We start from the raw sequence: 14,067 nt of genomic DNA, 5'->3' as shown, positions 1-14,067 counted from the left end.
TTGTAAAAATAGTGCAAAGAGTCCTAAAGTTCAGAATGTGCTAATACAGGCAAGGGAAGCTAAGTACAACAAAAATGACCCTTAAAGTTCTATTGGGAGAAAAAAAAGAGGATTGAAGAATGGGTAGGACCTTTGCTTGAGGGTGGATGGTAGGTGATAAATGACAACACAGAGAAAGTGAGCTGTTTAATTTGTATTTTGTTTCAGTTTTCTCTGCAAAGAAATATGATCTTTACACTTGAAATGACAGAACAGAATTGACTAATAGAGCATTGATACCTAAAAAAAGTAAAGAGCAAGAATTTATCTGCTCCTAGTAAATCCAAGATAACCCAGATTAACTACATGCTTAGGTCCTGAAAGAACTGGCTGATGTAGTTGGTGAGCTGTAAGTGATATTCCAAAAACCACAAAAATGGGTGAAGTACCACAAGATTGGAGAAAAACAAATGTTCTCTGTTTTAAACAAATGACAGTCTATGAACTATAGGCTAGTTATCTTGCCTTCAGTTCTTGGGAAAATTTTTGAACAGATCATTAAAGAGATAATTGCCTAATATCTAGAAAGGGAAGTGCTGATTACAAAGAATAAGCATGGCTTTATCAAGAATAAATCATGTCAGTCTAAATATAATTTATCTAGATTTTAGTAAAGCTTTTGATAAATATACTATTCTTGTGGAACTTGTAAATAGGCCAATCTAGACTTGCTAACAAGAGAAAGCATTCCTTAAAATTAGAGTTTTCTCAGTTGGTGAACTGGAGGGGAACCCTCTCACTGATTCCTCTCATTGCCCTTTCTACCTGCTTCCCCTGTATAGTCTATGATCTTGGAGTACAGTGGAGTCCTAGATGCACCCCCTTTCTGTTACTTCTCTCCATGAGTTATGTGTGTGGGTGGTTTGAGTATTACCCCCCCCCCATTTCCCCAAAATCTTCAAAAATGAAAACATTTAGGAGGACTGGAGATAACCGATTCCATAAAGAAGTACTTAATTACTGTCATTTTTCTATGATCAATAAACTACACGATTATAGCACACTGTTTTTAACTCCATGGATGTGAATTGTGGAGGGCAGTAATGGAGAAGAGAATGGAAGAAAGGATTGGGAACTTGTACAAGAGATTTAATATTTTTATATTTTGAAGAATAGTCCATGTTAGCCCTTACAGTAATTCCATCCCTGCTCAACACCACTCATTGGAGCTTCAGTCAGAGAGGCATCTGGTAGTGATAAGGGATTTTGCAGTTTTTTAGAAAGGGCTATCCCAAACATGTACAGGAGGGACACTTAAGGAGACCACTGGTCTAGTGGCAGGAATAGAGTATTACCTGGTAGCCAATAAGATATTGTATTTCCTTATTGAATAATTAAGACAGAAACAAGCTGTCTTTCTATAGACTTAAGGCAAGTAGGACTTGAGTCACATGAACCCAGGGAACCTAGGAAGGGGCTATAAGAATTATAGATGTCACAAATGGAAAACATACAAAGAAATATGGAAAGGCCTATATAAGGGTTATAATGCAAGTTCATGAGAATCAGAATAATTTACTTACTTAAAAACCCTATTATTTATTTTTTTTAAATTAAGCTCCAAATTCTCTCCCTCTAACCAGTCCCTCCTCCATCCATTGAGAAGGCAAGCAATCTGATATCAAGTATACATGTGAAATCATGTAAATATATGTCCACACTAGGGACATTGAAAAAAAAGAGAAAGAAAACAAAAAATGCTTCAATTTTTGTTCAGATTTCATCAGTTCTCTCTCTCTGGAGGTGGATAGCATTTCTCAGTATGATTCCTTTGGAATTGTCTTGCATTATTGCATTGATCAGAATAGCTAAGTCTTTGAGAGCTGATTACAATATTGCTGTTATTGTGGACAGTGTTCTGGTTCTACTAACAGCACTTTGCATCAATTCATATGTCTTTCCAGATTTTTCTGAAACTATCCTGCTTGTCATTTCTTATAGCACAATAGCATTTCATCACAATCATATACTATACTTTTTTGTGGGGCTATGAGGGTAAAGTGACTTGTACAGGGTTACAGAGCTGGTAAGTGTCAAGTGTCTGAGGCCAGATTTGAACTCAGGTCCTCCTGAATCCAGGGCCAGTGCTTTATCCACTGCACCACCTAGCTGCCCTCCCCTTTTCTTTCTTTTTCTTTTATTTTTCATATACTATACTTTTTGTGGGGCTATGAGGGTAAAGTGACTTGCCCAGGGTCACACAGCTAGTAAGTGTCAAGTGTCTGAGGCCAGATTTGAACTCAGGTCCTCCTGAATCCAGGGCCAGTGCTTTATCTACTGTGCCACCTAGCTGCCCCCATATTCTATACTTTAAAATTTTTTTCAGTTACATAAAAACTATTTTTAACATTTGATTTTTTAAATCCAACTTCTCTTTCCCCATCTTCCCCCTTCGAGAAGGCAAGCAAATTGATATAGTAATACATGTGAAGTCATGCAAAACATATTTTCACTTTAACCAAGTTGCAAAAGAAAACACAAACCAAAACAACAACAATAGGACAAATAAAGAAAATAAAAATGTATGATTTGATTTCCATTCAGACTCCAACAATTCTTTTTCCAGAGGTGGATAGCATTTTTTCATCATAAAGTCCTTCAGAATTGTATTGTATCATTGTGTTACTGAGGATAACTGTCATTCACAGTTGATCAACATACAATATTGTCGTTATTGTGTGCTCCTGGTTCTGCTTATGTCACTTCCCAGGCTTTTCTGAGAACAGCTACTCATCATTTCTTATAGCACAGTAGTATTCCATCACAATCATATATCACAATTTATCCAGTTATTCCCAATTGATGGGCATCTCTCTTTTTTATTTTTGCACACCTAGGTCCTTTCTCTCTCTCTCTCTTTTTTTTAATCTCTTTGATATGTAGGCCTAGTAGTGGTATTGCTGGGCCAAAGGGTATGCATAGTTTGATAGCCCTCTGGGTGTAATTCCAAATTGTTCTCCAGAATGATTGGATAAAGAACTGTATACTTATTGACTACAACTATACGTAGGACACATGTTCATACACATTTGTATGTGTCTGTTTATTTTTTCTTTCTTCCTCCTTCCCTCCTCTGTTTTCTTCTTTTCTTTCTTTCTCTCTTTTTTTCCCTTTCTTTCTTTCTCTTCCTTCCTTTCTATTTCTTCCTTTCTTCCTTCCTTCCTTTCTACAAAACCCAGAGCTAGTAGTCTTTCAGAGGGACATGAAATTACTATTTCAAAACTATAATCTGTAGATACTTTTAATATGTACATAGGATTTTAGGCTGATGAATATTGTTTGAGAGCTAGACATAGCCTTATAGGCTATCTAGTCCAACATCCTCTCATTTTACATTTGTTTTTGTTAATTAATTTGCTTCTACCTTTTTAAATTCTGAGGGTTTTAGGCAAAAGTTTAGCCCCCTTTTCTATGTTTATTTGATTATTTGTTGTTATGACTCAGTGGAAAGGGCAGACACTAAGCTTGTAGTTGTGCTGAACTTGAAGGCCAGCTCTGCCACTCCATGACCTTGGGTAAGGCCACTTCATCTTTCTGTGTTGGACTAGATGACCTCAAAGGTCCTTTCTAGCTCTAGAATAAAAACATGTTCTTGATAATTTTGTCCATTTATCTATATATACTCCCAGCCTAAAGCCTCAGGAAGAAGAAAAAAAAATTCTAGATTTTTTCTATTCTATTTATAATAAATGTTTTGTTCTTTAGATTGGTTTGGTGACATGGTATTCTGGTTTATTGTACATTCTGAATAATAGTAAATAAAATGTATGTATCAAATGTGATCAGTTATGGGGGAGACTAAGCCCCTGCAGGCAATGAGGATACTTCCAAAGAGTAACTGCAATGTAGTCTTGACAGACAACCTAAATTTATGAGGTGGGGAGAGGATAAAGGAGGGAGAGAGGGAGTTCTTTTAGCTCACCATCTCTGCCTATTCAAACCTTTGAGAAGGAGTTATGGTTCTAAGAGATTTTGGTTGCTCTCTGGGTTCTGTGGAAGCTACTGCAGTGTTTTCAACTATGGTCACCATCTTCTTGTGTAGAGCAGGCATTTACTTCAACATTTATCTATTTAAAAGTTTATTCATAATTCCTGATTTTCTGAGTACTTTAAAATTTATCTGTATATCTAGATATGTAGACTGGTAGTAACTTCTGTGTGATTTGTGTATGTATGTTCTTTATTTGATGGAAAAAAATCAGTAGTGTTTGGTTAGCTACTCAGAGAGGCAGAGAACAGATCCTCTTTGGTTTATATGGATTGTTGGAGAGAGAAGGAAAGGACTGACCCCCACCTGGGGGCTTGAGTCATGTGAAAAAAATTTTTGTGGGGTTTTATTATTTCTTAATAATTCTGATAAGCTCTTCAGAATAAGAAGAAATTAAATCATGTTATTCAGGATGATTTCACTAGGCTATTGAGTCATCAGTAAATAGAATTAACTGGTGTAAAGAGATTTATAAAAAGCAGGATGCTTTTCTCAGAGATTAAAAGCCCTAAGAAAATTTCTTCCCTTCCCTTCCCTTCCCTTCCCTTCCCTTCCCTTCCCTTCCCTTCCCTTCCCTTCCCTTTCCTTCCTTCCTTCCTTCCTTCCTTCCTTCCTTCCTTACTTCCTTCCTTTCTTTCTTTCTTTCTTTCTTTCTTTCTTTCTTTCTTTCTTTCTTTCTTTCTTTCTTTCTTTCTTTCTTTCTTTCTTTCTTTCTTTCTTTCTTTCTTTCTTTCTTTCTTTCTTTCTTTCTTTCCTTCCTTCCTTCTTTTCTTCCTCCCTTCCTCCCTCCCTCCCTTCCTCCCTCCCTCCCTTCCTTCCTTCCTTCCTTCCTTCCTTCCTTCCTTCCTTCCTTCCTTCCTTCCTTCCTTCCTTCCTTCCTTCCTTCCTTCCTTCCTTCCTTCCTTCCTTCTGTCTTTTTTGAAGCTGTTCTCTCTCTGGCTAGGAGCTGAGTAGAACAGTTAACTGAAGGAGGGGTGAGCTAATACCCAGAGGGTGGGCTAAGTGAGGACTTGGAAATAACTGAACATGTCCACATTCCAAAGGTCAGGATCCATCATGAGAAAGGAGTAGCTCATCCATTCAACCACCCTTTCTAGTCTGTACTACTGACTGTTTACATGTATACAAATAGCATTTTCAAAAAAAATCAAATATAATATCTCATTTATTCATAGCTTATAAATCTAGGCAATGCAAGAATTGTTATCCCTCTTTTACAGATGAAGAAACTAAGTCTCATAGAAGTTAAATGAGTTGCTTCTGGTCATGGGACTGGTAGATAGTAGAACCAAGACTTTAATCTGTCTTCTGATTTTGAGTTCAATGCTTAAACATGAGAAAACAATTCACACACTATGCTGTAAATAGCTGAACTTTTTTGATAACTTGAAAGGTGATTCAAGACTTGACAGTGCCTCAGGATCATCATCATGAATGTCAGTTAACACTGTGCTCAGATGTACAGCAGTTCAAACAGTCATTTCCTGATCAACTACTTTAGTAGCTTATGGAGATATAAAGTTGAGAAGGTAACCCAGCACCTCTCCTCAAGGAGCTCATAGTCTAATAGTGGAAATGATACATGTTAACAGGTATGTATAATTCTGAGAAGAATTAAGTACATAGGATAGGTCAATTAGTCACATAAGAGATTGAGGGAGAGAAAGATTACTTTTTTTTTTGGTAGGTCAATGGGGGTTAAGTGACTTGCCCAGGGTCACACATCTAGTAAGTGTCAAGTGTCTGAGGCCAGATTTGAACTCAGGTCCTCCTGAATCCAAGGCCAGTGCTTTATCCACTGTGCCACCTAGCTGCCCCCAAGGATTACTTTTAATATAAGCCTTGAAGAAGAAGGATCTCAGCAGGTAGAGATATGCAAAGGGTTCATTCCAGACTTGCTATTTAGCATGTTTAAAGACACAGAGGCTGTTGAGGGGAGGGTAAGACTGGGGCATCCTGTAGTTCTGTAGAGTGTGTATAGAGATGTTTAAGGCTTTCAGGGTAAAGTGAAGCCAGATTGAAGAGGACCTTAAATGATTTCGGAGGCTGCTAGGTAGACAACTATTTGCCAGGCACGTTGCTAAATGCTTTATGGATATTATTTCTTTGATCCTCATGACCACTCTAGTAGATAGGTGCTATTTTAATTCTAATTTTACAGATGAGGAAATTGAGGCAGATGGTTAAATGACTTGTCTAGGGCCACATATCTAGTAAGTGTATGACGTATTTGAGAGCATGTCTTCCTAACCTAAGCCTTGCTGCTTTACATTTTACAAAGTAGCCAGTGTTCTCAGCAATGCTAAGATGTTCCCAGGTGCAAAAATATATCCCCCCAATCCCTTAGCAATGCTGTATCGATGGAAATCTTGAAATAACACAGTTCTCTAAAGAATTAAAGTTCCATGTGACCCAAGGGGAAATGAAGATTCTTGTGGTGGTTGTAATTAGGGTGTAAGATATTTTCAATAATGACCTCTATACAAGAAATGGTCCAAAGGATATCATCAAGGAAATGTGGGATCAGAAAAAATGGTGGGTTGGTCATATAGCTATAAGGTGTGGGGATAACACAGTGAGGGAAAATAATTGGACATTCTGAGTGCTACACTATTATTTAAAACATTTTTAAAAGATCTGGAAGAGGTCTCCAATATGTAAGGTAGGCCATCTGTTGAATGTCTTTTGGGGGGGAATATAGAAAATAATAGCACAAGATGAGAAAAAAAAGGCTGGCTTGTGATTTTTGTTAATAGAAGGAATATTTATGTCAATGACAGCACAAACCCAATAAAATATAGAAGTTTCTTATAGCTGTTGAATGATTTTTTTCTGAAATGCTAAATTTCACATTTCCCAGAGTGCTAGTGATATTTTTCATCTCTTAAATCTGAGTTACAGTTTTATTTCCTCATAACCTTTTTTATTTGTTTAACTCATTACCCTTTCACCAGCTATATCTGTGTAAAAGTTATCTTTAATTGTTTTCTATTCCAAGTACTTGAAGACTGCTACAATTTAAAAAAAAATACCATTTGTAACTAACTAGAATAATTCTAATCCAGTTTATTTTGCAAACATATATACGCAGAACAGTGTCGGCTATGTCTTCTAAGGAATCTTATGACAGTTCTTATATTGTAGTTGGAATCGCAGTTAGTCTAATGATAAGTTTATTGGAGTCTTTTCATACCTTCCATGTGCCTCATCATTGCCCTAAGCTTGATATTCTGTTTTAATTTTGCAGAATTTCTTTGTGTCATATAGCAAGCCTAATAGAATGTTAATATTAAAAAGATATTTCCTTGTTTCCATGGCAAGTTTAGGGTTGTTTAAGGATCATTGCAGTTTCCTGAAAGGAATTCAGCCATTCACCTTCTCCTTTTTGATTTTGGGCTCAATAAATTACCCAACTGTAATATTAGTCCCATAGATTCACACTGATAGACAAATTCTGTAAGTTGTTTATCCAAAAAAGTGTTTTAATCTGGATAATAGAGTATATATACTCAGTTTGGATTAGAGGTGTCAAACACCTATCCAACATGCCACATAATTCCCAAGTATGACCCAAACCAGATTAAAATGTAATTTGGAAATATTTAACAAAATAAATAAAATACTATAAAATACAGATTTTATTAATATATGGATTTCTAAGTCACGATAATGTCTATGTACAATTTAGTGGCCTTCATTTCTATTTGAGTTTGTCATCATTAGTCTAGAAAACTTCAACATCCATAGGGAATACTCCTCCAACTTGTATTCTGTGCTAGACAGTGGAGAATACTTTGAACTTCTATCTCACTGATTTAAGCCTCCCCTGATATTTACAAACAGACAATTTTTGAATAGAGTTATTTCTGTGGTTATATCTTGTAAGGAATTTTGAATGATTTTGATGAATGAATATGAAATACCTTGTTGGAAAAGAGCCCGTAAGGGAAACTTTTGCTCTGCTAAATCAAATATTTTTTTCATAATCAACAAACAATAAGCACATGAATTATTATAATCTCTGTCTCTGCCTCATTTGCAAAGTGGGAAATATGTGGTCTATGGTAGAATATCACTCATGAAAGTCTACATATTCTCTGCAAATAACATCACTGAGGTTTCCTCAATTCATGTGGAGGTGACTCTCATAAAGATTTTGTATAGATAGGAAAATAGGCACATAGGTTGGTATGTAGTAAGGTTCTCCAAATTGCCTTTTTGGGAGTATTAATGAAGTCTAAGATTTTCCCCACATCTTTGGTATCTTACTCCTATTTAGATACCTTTTATAGTGAACTCTGAAACATATTCTTCATAATTGGTTTCATCTGGCTACTTTTCCTTCCTTTTGTTCTCTTTCTTGTCATCTCTGTACTCCTTATTAAGGACATCTAGGGTTGTAATGTTAAGGTCTACATATAATAAATAGTCCCACTTTCCTTGATAGAGGAAAAGTTCACTATAATGATTTTTTAAACAAATCATTAAAATCTTTAAAAAAATGTATTGCCCTCCTTTTGCCTTCACCCTTGAATGCCTATGGGATATTTTGCCAAAATATCTTTGAACTCATTTTACCCTCTACTGATTCCCTCTGCTCTATCAGACAGTAATTACTCATAGTTATCTAACAGTCTTCTGTATAAGATTTTTTAAAGAAATGATTAGACATTCTAGCTTTCTGTTCCCTCTAACTGCCATCTCTCTCTACTTCATGAATAAGTCAAATGTTTTCTGACTAAACTATCTCTGGGTTCCACTGAACTTTGTGTTGCATTAGATTTATGTAGGGTGTTTTTGTGTGAAGTCCTTGTAAATGTTGTCAATATAATTTATTTTGTTCATCTCCCATTTTATTGCTGAATGCTTGTTTAAATAGTTTAAAATATAGTTGATTTTGATGAATGCCATATTTGTCACACTATTATTCTTGCTTTTTACTCATTTTTATCTTGGTCCTGACATATCAGTGGTCTGACTGTAAAAAAATCACTCAGGGATAAATTCCACATTGATATCTAGTCATTTCCTATCTGCTAAAGACATAGAGTGGACTTGTTACTTCACTGATATTGGGAACTTCTGGGTGAGAAAACTCCCTCTACCAATGTAGGCTGGCACTTTTTCTTATAAGACTTATAGTTTCCTAGACCTCTAGGAGGTTAAGCCTAGGATAACATAGCCAATTTGTGACAGAGAGAGGATTTGAACCCAATTCTTATGGTTCTGATGCTGGCTAGCTACTATGCCGCATTGTTTTTCTGTCTGCTAAAATAAAATCCATTTAATTTTTAATGGTATAATTTAGAACTAACCATATATAACACTAATTATTTTCTTAAAAAAAGCATTCAGATAATCTACAAATATTTGCCTTCTCTCATTCTTTTTTTTCTAAGTCATGTTTCCCCTTTTATTTCTCACCATCCTCATTATTTACCACTTTTTCATGGAATTTATGAAATGTCACAGTTGACATTGATCTAATTTGGAGGATACTATCAAGTTCTTCTTAGGATTTCTATACCACTTTATCCTTAATAACCATTGTTGATAGATAAGCTGAAAATATTTTTATGATAGTCTTTTTATAAATACTTTTTACTTGTATTGCAATATAAGCTGACATGGGATGTTCCTAGAAATGATATTTCTTGCTGCTTTGGAATATGACAAATACAGTTCTGCCAACTCTGTTTCCATCTCCTCTCATCCATCCACATATTTAGCTGCAACTTTCTTCTTTTATTAGTTTTGTTTATAATGAGAAAGTAAAAGTTGCTATGATTCAGCTTCTCTAATGGTCCACTTAGTTAAGGATCTCATATTTAGTGCACTAGCATCCACATGTTATAGAAACTAAAAAAAACTGATTCCCAGCACTATGATAACCTTCATAGTGTATGAATGTAATTGAATGTTGTAACACTGTAAGAAAAGATGAATGTGATAAGTCCAGAGAAGGTTGAGATGACTTATATGAACTAATATAAAATGAAGCAAGAAGTACTAGTTAAATTATATATATATATATATATATGTACATTTATACACAAATATACAAGTATGTATACACACACAAAAATGTTATTTGGATTTAATGTCAAATGGGAAAAAAGTAACAATTGAAACTGAATACTATGGAATTAAAATGACTAATTCTGGCCCCAAAGAAGAGATACAATATGAAAATGAACCTCTTTCTATACTTTATAGATGTAGGGGACTGATACTTATATGTGAGGAGCACTAATAAAGTTGAACTTCTATTTGTTAGTTTTGCTGAATTTTTTCTCTTTTCAAAATTCTTATTATAAGAGATGACCCTGTGGAAGGAGAAGGGTAGATATCTTGGGAAATATATATTTTATGAAAAGAAAATCTTCAATAAAATTTAAAATAAGGGGCAGCTAGGTGGCACAATGGATAGAGCACTGGCCCTGGATTCAGGAGGACCTGAGTTCAACTCTGACCTCAGACACTTAACACTTACTAGCTGTGTGACCCTGGGCAAGTCACTTAACCCCAATTGCCTCACCAAAAAAAATTAAAATAAAACAAGAAAGATGGCCAACAAGTAATGAATTATTTTGGCCACATTAACTAATAATAATGAAAGATATGGATTGATTGAGATCGACATTGTTAGAAATGAAATCAAAGATCCTTGAAATATTGTTATCATCATTAATCATAATAACTCATATTTTTGTAGATATAATTTTAAGGTTTACAAAGAATTTGCTTTATAACAAATTTGTGAAATAGGTAGGTACAAATATTGGTATGCCCACATTACAAAAGAGGAAATTTAGGTTTTGAGATGGAAAATGATTTAATCATGGTTATTCATCTGGTAAAAGACATTTTGTAGTCATTATTGACTTTTAGCTTCCATGAAATATTACTTTCCATATTGTTCATATTTTCATGGAATAATGAGTTTAGATTTTAGATGTGCATCATACTTTTGGAGGTTTGAGAGCATTAGTCCAAACATCAGTTGCATCTTTACCTTGAAAATGGGTAAAGTAGCTAAGGGCACTCAGAGGTTCTAGGTTCACATGAAACCAGTTTGATCTTTGGGATCTACTCCCCAGAATTTTTTTTCTCTTTGGCCAATTTTTCTACTACTGCAGACTAAAACTCTAGGGAAATATATAAAATAAAGCCTTGGGGCAGCTAGGTGGTGCAGTGGATAGAGCAGTGGCCCTGGGGTCAAGGGGACCTGAGTTCAAGTTTGGCCTTAACACTTACTAGCTGTGTGACCCTGAGCAAGTCACTCAACACCAATTACCTCACCAAAAAAAAATAATAAAAATTAAATAAAATAAAATAAAGCCCAGGAATGTCTTATTTCTGGATTTTTCCAAAGTGGGTATCAGGCCACTAAATCTTATGTAGACACTCAGTATATAATTTGAATATCAGGTATGACACAGTCCTTATTTCCTTTACCACAGAAAATGCATGACACAAAAACTTCACTGGTGCTTTTTTCATCACTCCTCTTCTAGAAGCAAAACACAGAAAGCAAAATCTCTTTATTATTGTACTCCTTTGGTTTTCAGCTTTAGCTAATCTTTGGTAAGACAGCAAAGGCATATCTTTCTGCTTACACTTAAACATGTTTCTCATAAACTGAAGGGATATTTAGGAAATAAAACATCTTAATGTCATGATTTTAAATTCAGGTAACCTAATGTATGTATGTATGTATGTATTTCATCTTCTTTTTCAGGAGATGAGGGGACACAGACCCACCCAGATAGCAATAGCCAAGAAAACAAAGTCAAGACTCGCTGCCAGTCATGTGCATCTCTCTTTCTCAAGGTCATCTGGGGATTCTTGATCATTTTATCTGTATCATCTTCTTGGGTTGGAACAACACAGATTGTAAAGATCACATATAAGAACTTCTATTGTCCATTTTTCATGACTTGGTTTTCAACAAACTGGAACATTATGTTTTTTCCAGTCTATTATTCTGGGCACCTGGCTACTGCACAAGAAAAGCAGTCTCCGATGAAAAAATTCAGGTAAGTTTCATTTTAATGGAGTATCATTAGATAATTTATAATCTGAATTAGGATGCCAGAGAAACAGCACAGTATAAAAGATAGAGAGCCAGGCTTGAAGTCATGAAGACCTAGGTTTGAGTCCTGCCTTTGACACATACTGGCTGGGAGATTCTGACCAAGTCATTTAAGAGAGGCAAGTCATGCCTCTCTGTTTCCCAGGCAAAGACTCTAAATAATAAACCATTTGTGGATTCGCTTTGGTAGAGGGAGTTTCAATAGTTGAGAATATGGAAAAGAACTATGCTAATGTGTACTGTGAACAAAATTCAGCTTGAGCTCCTGAACCTGTGGTCCATAAAGAGAAAAAGAAAAGCAAACATCTAACTATTGTTAGACTGTTTTACTACAATGGGAACTTTGAACATTTGAGCACTACAATATGAGATTCTCTGCTGGCTCAATTTGTGTGTGTGTGTGTGTGTGTGTGTGTGTGTGTGTGTGTGAGAGAGAGAGAGAGAGAGAGAGAGAGAGAGAGAGAGAGAGAGAGAGAGAGAGAGAGAGAGAGAGATTGAGAGAGATCTTTGTCTGTTTACTCAGGAAGGCAGAACTAGACCCATAATCCTAAAATCCTCTGAGAGGTTTGAGTATGAGTTTGTGAGGGCTAGTGCATGTTATGTAATTAACCAGGCTTTGTAGCACTCATCTTGGAGAGAGAGCTCAGTCAACTGTAGCTACTATTGAGTCTATGTGGTTTCCCCATAGCTCCACTTAGGGAGCCTGAGCTAAAGAATTTTCAGAATCCAGTATCTCAACAAGGAGAAACCAAGAGTTGTTGAATAATCCATCTAATAGAACAGTGGAAATGGTAGTGATAATCAAGCTATAAGGCCATTCTATGCTTTCTTAGCACTTCACTGCTTTTGACAGAATGGCTGATAATTTAACTTTCTCCTTGTCTGAGTACTTAGTGCCAAGGAAAAAACTGATTACTAAAACTGAGTAATTCTCCTCCCCCCAAAAAATTTTTTTCAAAGAAACAAAAAAAAGTTTTGCACATGGGGCTTCCTATCTATTAACTATTGAGAATACTTCACAGATTCAGATTAGTTCAGAATGTGTATCCATAAAAGTCCAGTTAAAATATTAAAATTATCACAAAATGTAATACATATGAAATCATTAAAAAATTCTTTGCAATTAAAATTGTAATTGGCTGCTAAAGATAATTTTGTATTCAACTTCCACCGAAGCACAGCCTTGGGGTATGTATTGTTGATTATGCTTAATATAGTAATTACAAGAAGATCTATAAATACCATGTGCTTAGATTAGAAATATTTCTATTTTGTGCATGCTTAAATCTACAAATAGTTTTACTGTATGTATACATATGTGTGAATGTATATGTTTATATATGTATTTCTACTCAAAAGTTCCTACAGTTTAATAATACAAGCAGTTTATTAAAAAAAAAAGTCTGTGAAGTGTTTCCAGATCACCACAAAGCAAGTGAAGTCAGTTTTGTTTGAAATTATCCACTCACAAAAATGGGTTGGATCATTTGCTCTTGACTGGAAATGTTACCTTGGAAGTGAACTTCCTTTACTCCACATGTAATGTGTCTGATTAACTCAGAACTTCCCTAAACCTGTTATGTGAGTAAAGATATTCACCTGTGAGTTTTGTTGGAATGAATTTTCAGTGTGCTTGTAATCAAATCAAAGGACTCATGTCAGCCACAAAGCACTTGCAGTGAAAAGAATATTCTCCTGGGCTTCCTCTTCACATGTAAGACAAATGTAACTAGAAAATTCCAAAATCTTTGATTCTGACTCCCTCTATTCTCATAAATGTCACCTACGAAGAAAAGAAGAAACTGAATTCTGCCTTCAGTTCACCTCTGCTCTTTGAATGTTATAGAATTTGAGCACTAGAGTTAGAGTCTGACTAATAGGGGGTAGAATTTATGCCAATACTTCACTTTCTGAATCTTCTTTCTCTTAAGTAGAATGATAAAAT

General features: G+C 35.3%; 1 protein-coding gene across 1 annotated transcript in view; it reads left to right on the top strand.

Moving 5' to 3' along the window:
* SLC35F4 (solute carrier family 35 member F4) overlaps positions 1 to 14,067 on the top strand; it is a 293,627-nt gene that overhangs the window by 223,826 nt on the left and 55,734 nt on the right. The window contains exon 3 of the mRNA XM_043985476.1: positions 11,769 to 12,066. Coding sequence (XP_043841411.1) covers positions 11,769 to 12,066 — 298 coding nt within the window. The remainder of the gene's footprint in view (positions 1 to 11,768; positions 12,067 to 14,067) is intronic.

This window comes from Dromiciops gliroides, chromosome 2 (genome assembly GCF_019393635.1).
Source record: "Dromiciops gliroides isolate mDroGli1 chromosome 2, mDroGli1.pri, whole genome shotgun sequence".
Lineage (NCBI taxonomy): Eukaryota > Metazoa > Chordata > Mammalia > Microbiotheria > Microbiotheriidae > Dromiciops > Dromiciops gliroides.
This window is presented reverse-complemented; position numbering and strand designations above follow the sequence as displayed.